At 37.4% G+C, this 14,617-nt stretch overlaps 2 protein-coding genes across 2 annotated transcripts; both read right to left on the bottom strand.

The window, feature by feature from the left end:
- Positions 1-2,190: 2,190 nt before the first annotated feature.
- Positions 2,191-2,595, bottom strand: LOC145104757 (uncharacterized). Its single transcript, XM_079041945.1, has one exon. The coding sequence runs from the start codon at positions 2,593-2,595 to the stop codon at positions 2,191-2,193; it is 405 nt and encodes a 134-aa protein (XP_078898071.1).
- Positions 2,596-10,102: 7,507 nt separating this feature from the next.
- LOC145104756 (uncharacterized) lies at positions 10,103-11,019 on the bottom strand. The gene is made up of 2 exons (XM_079041944.1): positions 10,662-11,019; positions 10,103-10,572 (listed from the first exon to the last, which is right to left on the bottom strand). Exons 1-2 carry the CDS (start codon positions 11,017-11,019, stop codon positions 10,103-10,105), a joined length of 828 nt encoding a protein of 275 aa, XP_078898070.1.
- Positions 11,020-14,617: the final 3,598 nt, after the last annotated feature.

Below are 14,617 nucleotides of genomic sequence, written 5' to 3'. Positions count from 1 at the left end.
AAGTGACCCCTATAGAGGAGGAACGACATGTTGCATCGCCACCTCCTACCTCTTATTACCTAGGCTCGGGTATACCTCGCAATCGGAAACACGCATAGAAGACAATTCCCACATGCGGAGGTGTTAAGAAGAAGAAGCCTAGGATGCGAGTCCATGGATTTCCAGGTCTCACAGGGAACCTTCACTCGTACGATGCTGCCCCTATTGAGCCTACATCGAACCCTGTATCTGAAGCCCCTCGTGCGATTCAGGAGATGAGAATGCATGATCCTGCCTGGATAACCGAAGTTGTGAATGAATGGGTCCGAGACCAGGGAGGAACCCATCCATTTGAAGTAAGGCGATGCTCGAAGGCGTAACCCCCAGCCACTACTGAGGAGATATGAGAGATCAGGGATTTTCGATCATAAGCCTTTTAGAAAAGTTGTGCACGAAAATAACAAGCCAATGGGTCCTATTTATAGTTTAGGTAACTTGCAGACAAAGCCAAATTTGAATAATTAAATAATAAATTTAATTCCCAATTCATATCCTTTCCTTATCTTCTACTAGGAGGCTTCTAGAAATCCTATATATCTCCATAAAATCATCCATGCCATGGACCCTTCTAGAATTTCCTCTTTTGATCAACTATTGAACAATTACAATGTTGGATTATGGTGTGTAAGCCCATAACTAAATTGGTATACTCTTGTAATTAGAAGCAAAGTCCTTCCTGGGTTGTCCTCATAGCTAGAACTTGATTAGAATGAAATTTATAAAGAGAGGATAAATTTATTAGTTTTTATACGATTAATAAGTAGTAATTAATGATTTGTTAATATATTATATGATTAATATATTAATTGGAAATAGATAGTTGATTTGTTAATTTATTATGTTTGATTAATAAATTAATATTAGATCATTTGTTCAAATAATTGATTTGTTAATTTATATGATTAATAAATTAATGTAAAATCAATTAGAATTGATTAATTATTAATCAGAATTAATCTGTAATTAATTTAGGATTAATTGGAATTAATTTAAGGTGCAACGAGCGAATTGTAATTGTTTAATAGTTGAACAAAAGATACAATTCTAGAACCAACCAAGCATGGATGGGTTTGGGAGCTCTTTTAGGGTTTCTAGAAGCCTCTTGGTTACATAAAAAGAAATGATTTGAATTAGAATTAAATCTATTATTTAATTATTCAAATCTTGTTTTGTCTGCAAGTTACCTAAACTATAATTAGGACACTTTGGCTTGCAAATTTCATGCATACTCTTTCCTAGAGGCATATGAACGAAAATTATACGTATCCTCCTCTCTCCTTACTTGTCTCCTAGTTCTAGGGTTTGGGTGTGAGCCATTAGATGCATCATCCTTTTGGTATTATCTTTCTAAGCTCTTCAAAGGAAGGATTATTGTGATTTTTTGATATAACAAATCAAATGTATGTAAACCTAATTTTTGTATAGTGTTTTGATTATATTAGGGTTCATCTCGTTTTTTTTGTTCATAGTATGTTGCATTCAAAGTGTCTGACATAGATCTTTTAGGTTGCAAGTGCTCTAAGTATTTAAGTGAAATTCTGCAAGCACATAATTTTTGTAACCTATTAAACTCATCAGTGGTATCAGAGCCTAGATGCGTCTAACATTTATTGTACATGAGATGAACTGACAAAATCGATTTTTTGAAAAATCTGTTTTCACGTCGAGACACACTGCCTGTCACGACGTGAAACCAGCTCAAAACGGAAATTCGGGATTTTCTGCCTAATCTAATTTTGTGGTTAATTTTGGTAATTATCTGGTTTTCAATCTATCAAAATCCCAATTTTATAATGCCTTAGATAATTAAAATAAAAAGTTGAAATACTAAAAGAAATCCTGAATAGATAATATTTAATTATCATCTTAATTAAACGAATTATCCTTATGGATTTAATAATAAATTTAATTATAAGATTAATTATAAATATATGATAGGTTTAAATTGATTAATTAATTATATGATTAATTTAGATAATTAATATTTAAACCTTGTGTTTTAAAAAGTTTTAAAATACACCATTATATATATATATATATATATATATATATATATATATATATATATATATATATATATAAAGTTTTAAACTTTGAGCCAAAAATGAAAGGTACCTAGAACACGAGTGTTACAACTCTCCTCCACTTGAATCAGACTTCGTCCTCGAAGTTCGCTGCTGCAAACAAATCTGGGTAGTGCTCCCTCATTTCATCCTCAGGCTCCCATGTGCACTCAAAGACCTTCCAGTGCTGCCATTGCACCTTCACCAGGTTCACCAATTTGTTACGCAGAGCCTTGGTCTTCCTATCAAGAATCACAATTGGCCTCTCCACATAGTTCAGGCGCTCATCGACCTGCATGTCATCTAAGGGGATCACTGTGGAATCATTGGCCACACACTTCCTCAATTGAGAAACATGGAAAGTGTTGTGGATCTCACTAAGCTCATCAGGAAAATCCAATCGGTATGCAACCTTGCCCACCCGGGCGGAAATCCTGAAGGAACCAATAAAACGGGGGCCAGATTGCCCTCCTTCTGAAACCGGATGACTCATTTCCAAGGTGACACCTTCAGAAGCACAAAGTCCCCCACCTGAAACTCAAGGTCTGAACGATGGCGGTATGTGTAACTCTTCTGTCGGCTTTACGCGACTTGCAATCTGTCACACACTTGCTGAATCAACTCAGTGGTCTTGAGCACTACTTCGGTACTCCCCATGACCTGATGCAAACGACCTCGCCCCAACAAACTGGGGTCCTGCACCTCCTCCCACAGGGGTTCGACCTCTCACTAGTTGGTGCTCACAATCAATCATGTCCCCATTGGAACCCGGTCAATCCATCCCGATGATATCCTTCGACTCTCACAGAGAATTTGGTACCATGTGAATAGAATATCTCTTGCTGAACATATTCAGGACACAACCACGATGAACCCTCGAGGCACTCACGGAACGATCATCAGCAATCTCAACCTCTAACGGATAATCCAGAGTCCCAGGAGCATCACTAAACTTCTTGCTATGTGCAAGAGATACAAAGGATCAGGTAACACCCGAATCAAACAGAAGATGAGCAGTCATACCATTAACTAAGAAAGTCCTTATACATAATCAGATACAAAATAAGCATAAATAAGGAAAGAAATGAAAGATATAATAAAGTTACATATAGGTAACCACATCTGGTACTGCTCGAGCGTCATTTGTAGTCAGCTGAAATGCACTGTTATTCACCACCGTTGTCTCCGCATTGCCTTGGCGCCCATCGGTAATCCTCAAGGTGGTTGGTGCAGGAGCAACCACTGCCCCTCCTGATAACCTCGGACAATCGGCCTTTTTATGGCTTGTCTGGGTGTAGTGAAAACAGATCAATGCACTCTGGGGGCAAGCCCTACTCACATGACCGGTTTAAACACATCTATAACAACCCAAACCCGTTGATCGACATTCCCCACTGTGCGGCTTGTTGCACTTGCTGCAACGACTCCGACCCTGCTGGCCCCTAGATAGCGAATCAGAAGTCTTAGGCCTCTTAGCCCGGTCTATAGCTACATGTACCTACTCTGTCTTACGCTTCGTCTGAAGATCCAGCTCAATCTCCCGCTCACGGGCCCTATCAATTATATCATTCAGGGTCTTGCATCCCGAAAATCTCACAAACTCCTTGATTTCATCCCTCAACATGTCATGATATCTCACCTTCTTCATCTCCTTATTTACAGCATACTGCGTAACCAAAAGAGCCATCTCACGGAAGTTTGCGGTGATCTCCGCCACAGTCTCAGTAGTCTGTCGAAGGTCTTGAAACTCCCTCGCCAGCTGATGCACCTTGATCGCCAGTGAAAACTCCTCCTGAATCTCCTAACAAACTCTGCCAAGTCATGATCGCCAATGCTACAGATTTCAATGCTCGGTTGACCTCATCCTACCAGTCACGTGCTCGGTCTCTCAGCACGCAGGATGCAAAACCTACCTTTTCCCCCTCTGGGCAAAACTCGTCCGTTGAGCATTCTTAATGCCAGTGATCCAGCGTCGTCTAGCGATGGGTTCCTTGGCCCCAAATAAATTTGGAGCTCCACAAGCTTTGAACTCCCAAAATGAAGGATTTACGCTCCTAACTGACCCGCAACAATCTCGACTCAAAAGGCCCTAAGCCGCTCATCCATAAGGTCCATAATCCCCCCTTGATGGTACCAAACATCACATGAGTAGCATCCATGATACCACGAGTGACCTCGGCCGCAATAAACTCGCATAGCCTCTCATCAATCGCTTCTGTGCCTAAGCCAGAACCTCCTCCTCGATTGATCACCACCATACTCAAATTTAAATGTAAACATCTAAACGATCAACATAAAACTTGAGGGAACTCTCACTATATAGGTCTCCTTAGAATCTCCAAGTTCGTCATTGTCATGAGTATAGATCCTATGCTTCTAGTAGTACGGGCCCAATACTACCTTCCACACCTATATGTACCCACCTCAAGAACCATGATGAATCCTCTCGGTCACCACACTAAATCCATATACCAATCCAATTCTATAACTCATACAAAATCTACTATGGCATTAACTAGGCTCTCCTAGGAATTGTCAATTTGACCGCCTCTACAATACAAAGAATCTCAATAGGGTCCAAACCCTAAAAATTAGGGTTTGGAATCTTTTTCAGTACACCTTGCGTACTCTTGCGTATGCCCAGTGTACGCAAAAGAAATCCCACCACCCATTAATGAACTACGCCCGACATACTAGGAGGTACGCCCCGTGTAAGGACTGATTTTGAATTTTTTTTAACTTAGAGCCAAAAATGAAAGGTACCTGGAACACGGGTGTTACATATTTCCTTGCAATGGCATTAATGAAAGTGTTGGTTATTGTTATAATAATATAAAATATTAATAGTGGATACTGTTGCTTGTAGAACGTGCTTGTGGCATTATCATTTTTTAACCAACTGAAAAGAAATCTCATTACCAGGTTTCAATTACACAGAAACTTGGAGTCATACAATTCGATTTTCATGATGCATGAGAATCATGTTCATTGGAAAATTATGACAAATTCATTGTTCACATGTTTATGTGATGCAAGTCAATGATTGATGGATCTGGTACATGTTGATATGGACTCTTCAGATCTACCACAAGGGACGATATCCTATATGTCATGATTTACTAATGCTTCAGTGAATATAGTTCTATTTATAAGATTAAGCATAATTCTCATACTTTTGCAAAATTCAAAAAGTAGCAGAACAAAAAGAATTTATTAGGCAGAAAGATAAAATATTCTCTAATCCGAAAAGAAAGGAGAATACTTTAGTATCATGTTTTATGATCATCTGACGATATCCTATATGTCATGATTTACTAATGCTTCAGCAAATATAGTTCTATTTATAAGATTAAGCATAATTCTCATACTTTTGCAAAATTCAAAAAGTAGCAGAACAAAAAGAATCTATTAGGCAGAAAGATAAAAGATTCTCTAATCCGAAAAGAAAGGAGAATACTTTAGTATCATGTTTTATGATCATCTTGGTAATTTTTGGATTGTGTCACAATTAATCCTCAAAGAACATCTTAGTGCAATTGTTTGACTAAGAATAGGAGTGGAACATTGTTGGAAATTATTCGATCATAGATGAGTCATATTTTGTTTCAATCAAGTTTCAGATCCATGCTCTAGTAACTATAGTCGTATCTGGAAACTCATTTCAAACTACGAAGGATGATAACACCTTGTAATATGTGGAGTAATAATGTTTTCTTACTCTATCACATTTAGAATTGGATTTGTGATGTTTTCGTTGATCGAGAAACAAAAGATAAATTGAGTCCTATTCTATGAAGTGTTTTCTTGTTGAAAATCTGAACGGATATTTGTTTTAGCTAGTCAAGGAATGTCCCTTGAGAGAAAACTCATATGTCAAGAAGTCAATGGAGTCATTTTGATCTTGAGTTACAAGAGTCGACTGAAAATGAACCTTTTAGTTATTACTAGCACGTGACTTGATGTTGATAACTTTTTGTGTTTAAATGACATATTCTAATTTTTATGCACTTCCAGTTGTAACAATCGTAAAAATTAGGTTGATGTCCGTCGATCAACGACCGTAACTAATTTTGACGGAGGACTTAATGTACCATGTTCTTATAAATATAAATATATATTTTAACAATAAGAATCGTTTAATCTAGATTATTATTCGTATACGACTAGTTATATGCTAATAAAATCAATAAGATACATACAATTATGTGTATGTAGTGAAAGTTTTTTTTTAAAAGGTATCCAAGTCCTTACAAGTGTTATATGTAATAATAAACTACAAATGAACCTTATCACATTATATGACAAGTGTATAACAAATTAAAATGAAGTATAGGATACATGTGTGTATATGAATGGGTATAGTCTCGAAATTTAGACATCATGAATACACAAATCCTACTCTTTGACATATAACACTCCATTCAAAGACTAGTACTTATAATACTACTAGAACAACACTCCATTTAAAGACTAGTACTTATAATACTACTAGAACTAGGGACTAAAGCTAAAGTCAACACCTATGAGTACCCTTCCTCACCCCTTACTCGATATGGGCTATCCATGAATTAATTTCCCCCACAATAATCATGCTTCATAGTACAAATGTAGGTAAGGTGAAGTTAATTAACATTTATGAGTAAACAAAGAAGTACCATAAATTATGGAAGGAAGGACAAGATAGTACTTTAAGAAGGTTGCACACTCTTTCTCCATCTAACTCACGTGCAATCTCTCTCTCTCTCTCTCTCTCTCTCTCTCTCTCTCTCTCTCTTTCTCTCACAACTCTCTCATCCATGGAAACCCAAGCATTTATTTGAGAATAGAGTTGCTTTTAAAAATGGCCAAAGGTACACCCTAGAGGAAAGTTGATAGCTTTCAAGAGAGTATAAAAAGGGAACTATTAGAGACCTTTAACCCATAAAAGTTCAGCCTCAAACCTCTTTCCTCTCTACTTCCTCTCTCATGTTTGAAGTTCATCAAGAACACCTCCATCGGAGGTGTTTTCTGCTGTGATTTCGGGAGGCAAAAAGGAGCAGCCACCACCGAGTCTTGCCACCTGTTACAGCAAAAAAACGTACCAATTATACCCCTGAAGTCGTTTGTTTTTATTCCCAAATTATCACCCTCAAGTTCCGCTGTGAAAAGAGGAAGAAAAGGGGCGAGAAAGCTGCCGGAAACACCCCCGACAACCCCATTTTTGTCGACATCTTTCGTGGCTGTTTTGGGTGAGTTTATTTCACCTTAAAAATCTGAAAAACTTGCTGTTTTGAACACCTTTGTGAAGTTCAATAATCTAAAACTAGATTCGTTTATTGTTTGGTGAAGATATCGGGTCTTGAACGAAGCAAAAACCTCACCGAATCCTCCCGTCTAAACTCGAGAATCACGCACCAAATGTGAGGAATGTATCGAAAGGGGTGAAAGAGAGTTTTATGATGGTGTGTTTTTCCTTCGTAAGGATCAAATACTGAAAATAACACCTAGCTCTATAACTGTTAATCCAGGAGGGATCATATACTGTAGGTCTATATACACGTCATAGATTTATAATAAAGAACTTTGGTGTAGATCTATTTCTTATTGAGAGATTTATGCGAATCGTTATTTTCCGTCTGTGGTTGCTAGCTATAACTTCGTCTGACGAGGCAACATGCGTCAAGTGTTTCTTTCTTCGTTACTATACGACTGCTTTTAAACGTTAGTAATGATCTCGATTCCTCCATTTTTATATTATATTGTGCTTGTGTCGCTTGTGGAGGAGCGACATATAGTGTCGGTTATTGGCATATTGATATATTGAAGACTTTTATTCGAAGAAGTATAGATCTAAATTGAGTCAATTCTCCCAATTTGGGGCCGAGAGTGTCGAGTTTATAGGGTCTTACTACCTCTCCTTGCGACATAACTTTTCGTAAATGGACAAGATCCAAATAATAAAAATTGTTATGAGGATGACTATTCCTTATCATTAAAAAGTGTTTGAATAATAAAATATGCGTCATAATTTACCGTTTTTTGGAAAAATTATTTTGAATTATAAAATTTTTGGAGTCAAAAGAAAACCTATAAAGCTCACCAACATTATTGTTGACGTATTTTCAAAATGTATGTATCTCTAGGTGTTCAAGGTGGCCAGAAGAACTCTCATCCCGTGTGAGGATGAAGGATTTGACGTTGAAAATAAACTGTCGACTCTATAGTAGCCTTTTGTCTCTTTTATGTTGTAAGAAATTGAAATTCGCGTATAACTCTTATGGATTATTAAACGGTGTATTTTGTCATATTCAGACTTCGTAAAAATGTAATATCATATAAATTCTACTATCATTTCATTATATGTTGTTGTCTATGATCCAAACATTTAAGTCGCAACCCCGGCGTGTCCGCCGTTGGTCGGGGCATGCCAGATTGGTATCAGAGCTAACGACTATAGCGAATTAGTACTCCCCTCAAAACAGAACAATTATAGTCTACGGGCTTACTCTAATAGGTTCAAGTATTCCTAATACCTATATCATACCACTAATAGACTTATTCCTATAAGTCTAATGTTTAGTACGCGTAGGTTTCCCCCTTAGGTCGACGATCCTATGATCCAAAAATTGTTCCTATAAACTACGCGTGATAAAATAAAATAAAATAAAAACCTAAGGAATATAATCATACAAGCGACATCCATAAATTATACATAAATTAAATAAGCATGAGTTTAAAAGTCAAATAATCAATTAGGTTCTCTAGTACATAGGTCGTACCACAACTAAACCTAGTTGCACGCCTAAGTTTTATTATGGTAAGATTCTACGCACTATTGAAAATAAGTGAATCAGTTGATCTATTTAAACGATAAAAAAAATGAGAATAAAATTTAAAAGTGTGTAAAACTGTGAATAAATAAACACTGACGACAACTAAATTGATTTATAGGAAAAATCGCCAAGAGTGGGACGAGAACGATCAAGAGGTGGACTCGCGTTACCACCTGCCAGGGGATCCTTATTTCCCTGCTCCATCGGCCATGGGAATGCTGATACTGATCGAGGATAGCGAGCCCGAGTAGGATCCTACCGAGGATCCGAAAGAAATGGAACAAGAACCCGAGGAGGATCCTACCGAGGATCCAGAGGAGATGGAACAGGAACCCGAAGAGGAAATGGAGATCGAGGCATACGAGTCCATGGGAGAAGTGACCCCTATAGAGGAGGAACGACCTGTTGCATCGCCACCTCCTACCTCTTATTACCTAGGCGCGGGTATACCTCGCAATCGGAAACACGCATAGAAGACAATTCCCACATGCGGAGGTGTTAAGAAGAAGAAGCCTAGGATGCGAGTCCATGGATTTCCAGGTCTCACAGGGAACCTTCACTCGTACGATGCTGCCCCTATTGAGCCTACACCGAACCCTGTATCTGAAACCCCTCGTGCGATTCAGGTGATGAGAATGCATGATCCTGTCTGGATAAACGATGTTGTGAATGAATGGGTACGAGACCAGGGAGGAACCCATCGGTTCGAAGTAAGGCAATGCTCGAAGGCGAAACCCCCAACCACTACTGAGGAGGATAGATTGTCGTACTTATTTGACCGCACCCTGAAACTTGGCCATAAATTTGAGGCCATAGGTGGTGAGGTACATACTTTGGGTGCCAACGATGATCTGCGGGCAAGACAGATTGAGGAGATGAGGGCCCAAAGGGGAAGGGATCAGGAGGACATGAAGAGAGATCGGAACATGACTCAGTTCATGTATAATTTTATGGTCACAGAGGAGCAGGGCCGGTCCCGAGAATTCAAATGCCCAGGACGAGCCGGAAAAAAAGGGCCTTAGGCCCAAAGTGTAACGAATTAAAATTACATAAACTAATATTTTTTTAAAACGAAGATAAACTTTATAGCAATAAACATAGCAAAATCATAGTATTTTAATGAATAATTACATATCGTAACAGTTAACCGACGATCCGTGAAGCTCTCCTAGCATTCTTAATGGCAAATTAGTTGAGCAACTCTTCGTATTCTATACTCTCTAAGATTTCGTTCTCGATAGATATCATCGCCAAACCACTAAGTCTTTCTTGGGACATTGTGGAGCGTAAGTAAGACTTCAATAACTTCAACTTAGAAAAACTCCTTTCTGCAGATGCCACCGTTACGGGAATAGTCAACAATATTCTATATGCAATGCTTGCATTTGGGAAATAATCAAGTTCTTTCAAAAACTTCAAAACATCTATAGGGTTGCTAAATTCAGTGGTTTCCAATGTCTCAAATAATTTCAACTCCGTATAAAGTCCCTCAGCATCAATATCCGATCTTTCTTCAAACTTGAGTGCTTTTTCAAGACGATGACAAGATGACTTAAGATCTTTATCTTCAATTCCCTTCAAATTATGTGGAAATAAAAAACCAAATACTTTGTCATACTCTTTGAATTGTTCAAATCTTGTCTCAAGAGAAGAAATGGCTTGATCAACAATGTATAAGAAATAGTTGACTCTGAAATTCTCTTCAGGTGTAAATGAAACTTCTTCTCTACTTGAAATCTCATCAAACCTTTTTTCCTTTCAATCAAACGTTTTTGTGGAAATATTGGATCAATACCCATTTCAATAGCAATGTCCTTAGCTTCATCAATCGCTTTTAAAAAACCAGTTTCTCTATAATCCTTGAAGTACCCAATCAATTTGTTTATTTCTGTAATAGCATTATCAAGATGCATATCCTTTGACTGTAACTGTTTACTCACCATATTCACATGGTTTAGCACTTCATGCCAGATAACAGTTGATACCAAAAATTCAAAGTCACTAAGTTCTTTTTTTGCTAGTGAAGTTGCTTCACTTGCAATTGCAGCATCATTATCTTTTTCTCCAACTTGAAGTAAAGCTTCTCGTACGTCAACAAGTTGCATTTTAATAGCCTTTACACTCTCAACTCGGCTTTCCCAACGAGTTTGACACAATGACTTAAGACTCCAAGCTTTTACATTATCTTTTAGGATTTCCCACCTCTTAGTAGAATTTGCAAAGATAGTATAAATGCGTTGGATGAATCCAAAAAAGTTCTTTCCTTAAACACACTTGTTAGCCATATCACATAATGTTAAATTAAGAGAATGGCAACCACAAGGAGTGTAAAATGCTCTAGGATTTATATCTAAAAATCTCTTTTGCACTCCTAGGTGTTTTCCTTTCATGTTTGCTCCATTATCATAGCCTTGACCACACATATCATCAATTTCAAGACCAAAAGACTTTAACTCCTCAAGTGTAATATCAAATAGTCCTTTTCCGGAGGTATCATCAACATTCAAAAAACCTAAAAATGACTCCTCGACAGTAACAGAATTATAAGATAACTTTAAATACCTCACTATTATAGTAATATGTTCCTGGTGACTTGAATCGGCAGTACAATAAAGTATGATTGAGTAGTACTTTGCTTCCTTTATCGTCTTGATAAGTTCTTTTTTAATTTCTAGAGCAATCAAAAGTATTAGTTCGTTTTGGATCGTGTGCCCAAGATAATGCACATGAAGCTCGTCATTTGTGATCCGCCGCACATGCTCTTTGATAACTGGGTCAAACTCTTCCAACATTTCAATGACACCCAAAAAATTTCCATTACCTGTTAAATATATTTAACAAATAAGAAGTGGAATCAATAATAATAATTAACAAAAAGGTATTTGTTGGAATTGGAAAAAAAATATACAATCTATAGTTACCTTTTTGATACAACTTTTCATTTGATCCTCGGAATGCTAAATTATGTTTAGCAAGAAACTTCACTACTGCAATGATTCGCAAAAGGACTTGTTTCCAGTAATCTCTTTCTTTCTTGAATTGCTCGTATTGAACTTTATCAATTGTTTCATTCAAGTTCAATCTTTTACGCATATCAAACCACTTATTCCTATTTGTGAGATGATCCAAGGAAATTTCGTGTTCTTTAACTCTACTGGTAACATGGTGCCAATCCGAATAACCTTCGTCACCTAATTTACCTTTAGAAATCCCTTTTCTAAACACTTTACAACAAAAACAAAATACCTTGTCGAGCTCTTTCGAATATACTAGCCATTCTCTATCACACTTCTCCAAATTTGGTAAAGTTCTTGTATATAAAGCTGCAGAAAATCGTCTACCAGATTTATCGTAGGGACCATACATAATACTAGTATCTCTTTTAGGACCTTTCTCAACCAAAAGTTTAAGCTCTTCATAATTAAGTTTTTCCCACCTTCTTGGATCACATATATCAACAAGCTCTTTAACGGTCTCTTGCTCTTCTACTTCTACTTCTACATTTTCTTGGTGTTCAACATGCTCTTCAACAGGTTCTTCAACAACCTCTTCAACAGGCTCTTCAACAGGTTGTCTATGAATAAACTTATCTAGAGCACCGGCGTCGGCCTTTCTCTTTTCTTCTTCTAGTTTTCTCTTTTTACATTTTTGACTACCGGATGGTTGTTTAGACTTCATCACTACAAGTTCATTACTTTCAACTTTCAATATTCAACTAAATACAAAAAACATAATCTGATAATTTGATTTTAGCATCTGATAAATTTCAACATTCAATCAAATAAACAATTTAAGATTTTAGATAATATCATAATAATCACAATTTCAACATTCAACATAATTTCAACATTCAATCATATAATCAGATTTTTGATTTCAACTTAATTTCAAAATTCGATCAATAATCACATGAAAGACATTCAATCTTAATTGAATTAGTGAATTCTGATTATGATTCAAGTTCAATTATTCTCTAATGATTCAAGTTTAATTGCTCATCAATCATCATTCAATTATAAACTAATAAAACTATTAATCTGATTATCTAAATAAGTGAATAATCAATTAGACAATTACCTGATATGAAGTTATGAACAATCAATCTTCAATGTTTCTCCTTCTCTTCTGCCGCAGTGAATTGATAGTCACATGCGATAAGAGCCTAAGCCGCTAATAATAATCAATTAATCAATATTAATTGCTAATTGAAGAATAATCGCTGAAACCTTTGCTGCCGGCTGTCTACCATTTGTGAATTAAGAAAGTATTTGGGCTAATATTAAAAATGGGCTGCAATTGAATATATTAAAAAAAAATGGGCCCCTTAAAAAACCAAGCCCTGTGCAGAGGCCCTGGTTGCCCCCCCTTACCACCGGCTATGCAGAGGAGATTCGCAGGCTAGAGACTGAATGGCAGATCCGGGAGGCATTGCAGCGGGCCGTCGAGGCAGATGTTGTAGCTAGAGGAGTGTCAGAGCGAATTGGGAGTGTGGAGGAACAGATCCAAGAGATCTTGGATGCACTATCTCGAAACTTTGGATTAGGTTAGTTTGGGGTCAAGTGAATGTTGATTGGTGAAGGTTTTACGGCAAGTCATAGGTGATTGCCAATTTTGGTATAAAATTTCAGATATGTAATAGGATATGGGTCGCTAGTCACCCTCAGATAATATAATTATAGTGTAAGGGGAAGGGATGCAGGAACTCGTTGTGGTCTTGCAAATTTTGATGCGGTCGATTCTTTTTGTAAACATGTAAATTTATCGATCCTAGCGTGTAATAGTTTTATGGTAATGTAAGCGAATGTAAAACCTTGGAATGATTATGTGAAATATATGAAGCATATATTATTATGTGTTACTACGTGATGATTGTTGTGTTAGTTGGTAGAATTCATTCAGAAATACTTGCAAAACATTATATATTATTAAAAACATAGTTGATTAAACACTTACAATTAAAATGACTAAATAGATCAACATCATGCCGCCAAGAAAGAGGAGTGAACGACTGAGAAATCGACCCCAATCCGAAAGATTGGAAACGGCAGTTCGACCCACAACATCTCGACCCAGGAGGGGTCAACCCAACTCACGGCCAACAGAAATTCCGGTTGTGGATACGCCGACTGTTGTTGCACCACCCCCTGAGACAGGACTCCCACAGACAACAGCAGAGCTGGAACAAATAATTGCAGACCATCTTGCGATCGTTATGACAAACACGGGAAGCGCAAATGCAAGAAACCCCATCATTGAAATTGAAGAACTCGAGGCTAGGCGCGGAAGTAGTTCAAACATTAACCCTACCAAGACTCGAAGGGTTTGCACCTATAAGGACTTTATGAACTATTAGCCCAAGCACTTCTATGGAAACGAAGGTGTGATCGGTCTCACCTGGTGGTTTGAAAGGATAGAGTATGTATTTCAGATCAGTTACTGTGCTGAAGATAGCAAGGTGCACTTTGCTGCCTATACTTTCATGGATGCGGCACTAACTTGGTGGGACGACCAAGTTAAGTCACTAGGCATTATCCCTGCCAACTCTTTGACCTGGAGTGAACTGAAAACCATGCTGATAGAAGATTATTGTCCCAGAGACGAAGTTTAGAATCTGGAAAACGAGCTGTGGAACCTTAAGATGAAAGGTTCAGACATTAAAGCCTATACAACCAGATTTAACGACCTCTCCTTGCTGTGTCCAAC

Source organism: Lactuca virosa, chromosome 4 (assembly GCF_052849685.1).
Source record: "Lactuca virosa cultivar CGN04683 chromosome 4, Lactuca_virosa_CGN04683_v6, whole genome shotgun sequence".
NCBI classification, from domain to species: Eukaryota; Viridiplantae; Streptophyta; class Magnoliopsida; order Asterales; family Asteraceae; genus Lactuca; species Lactuca virosa.
This window is presented reverse-complemented; position numbering and strand designations above follow the sequence as displayed.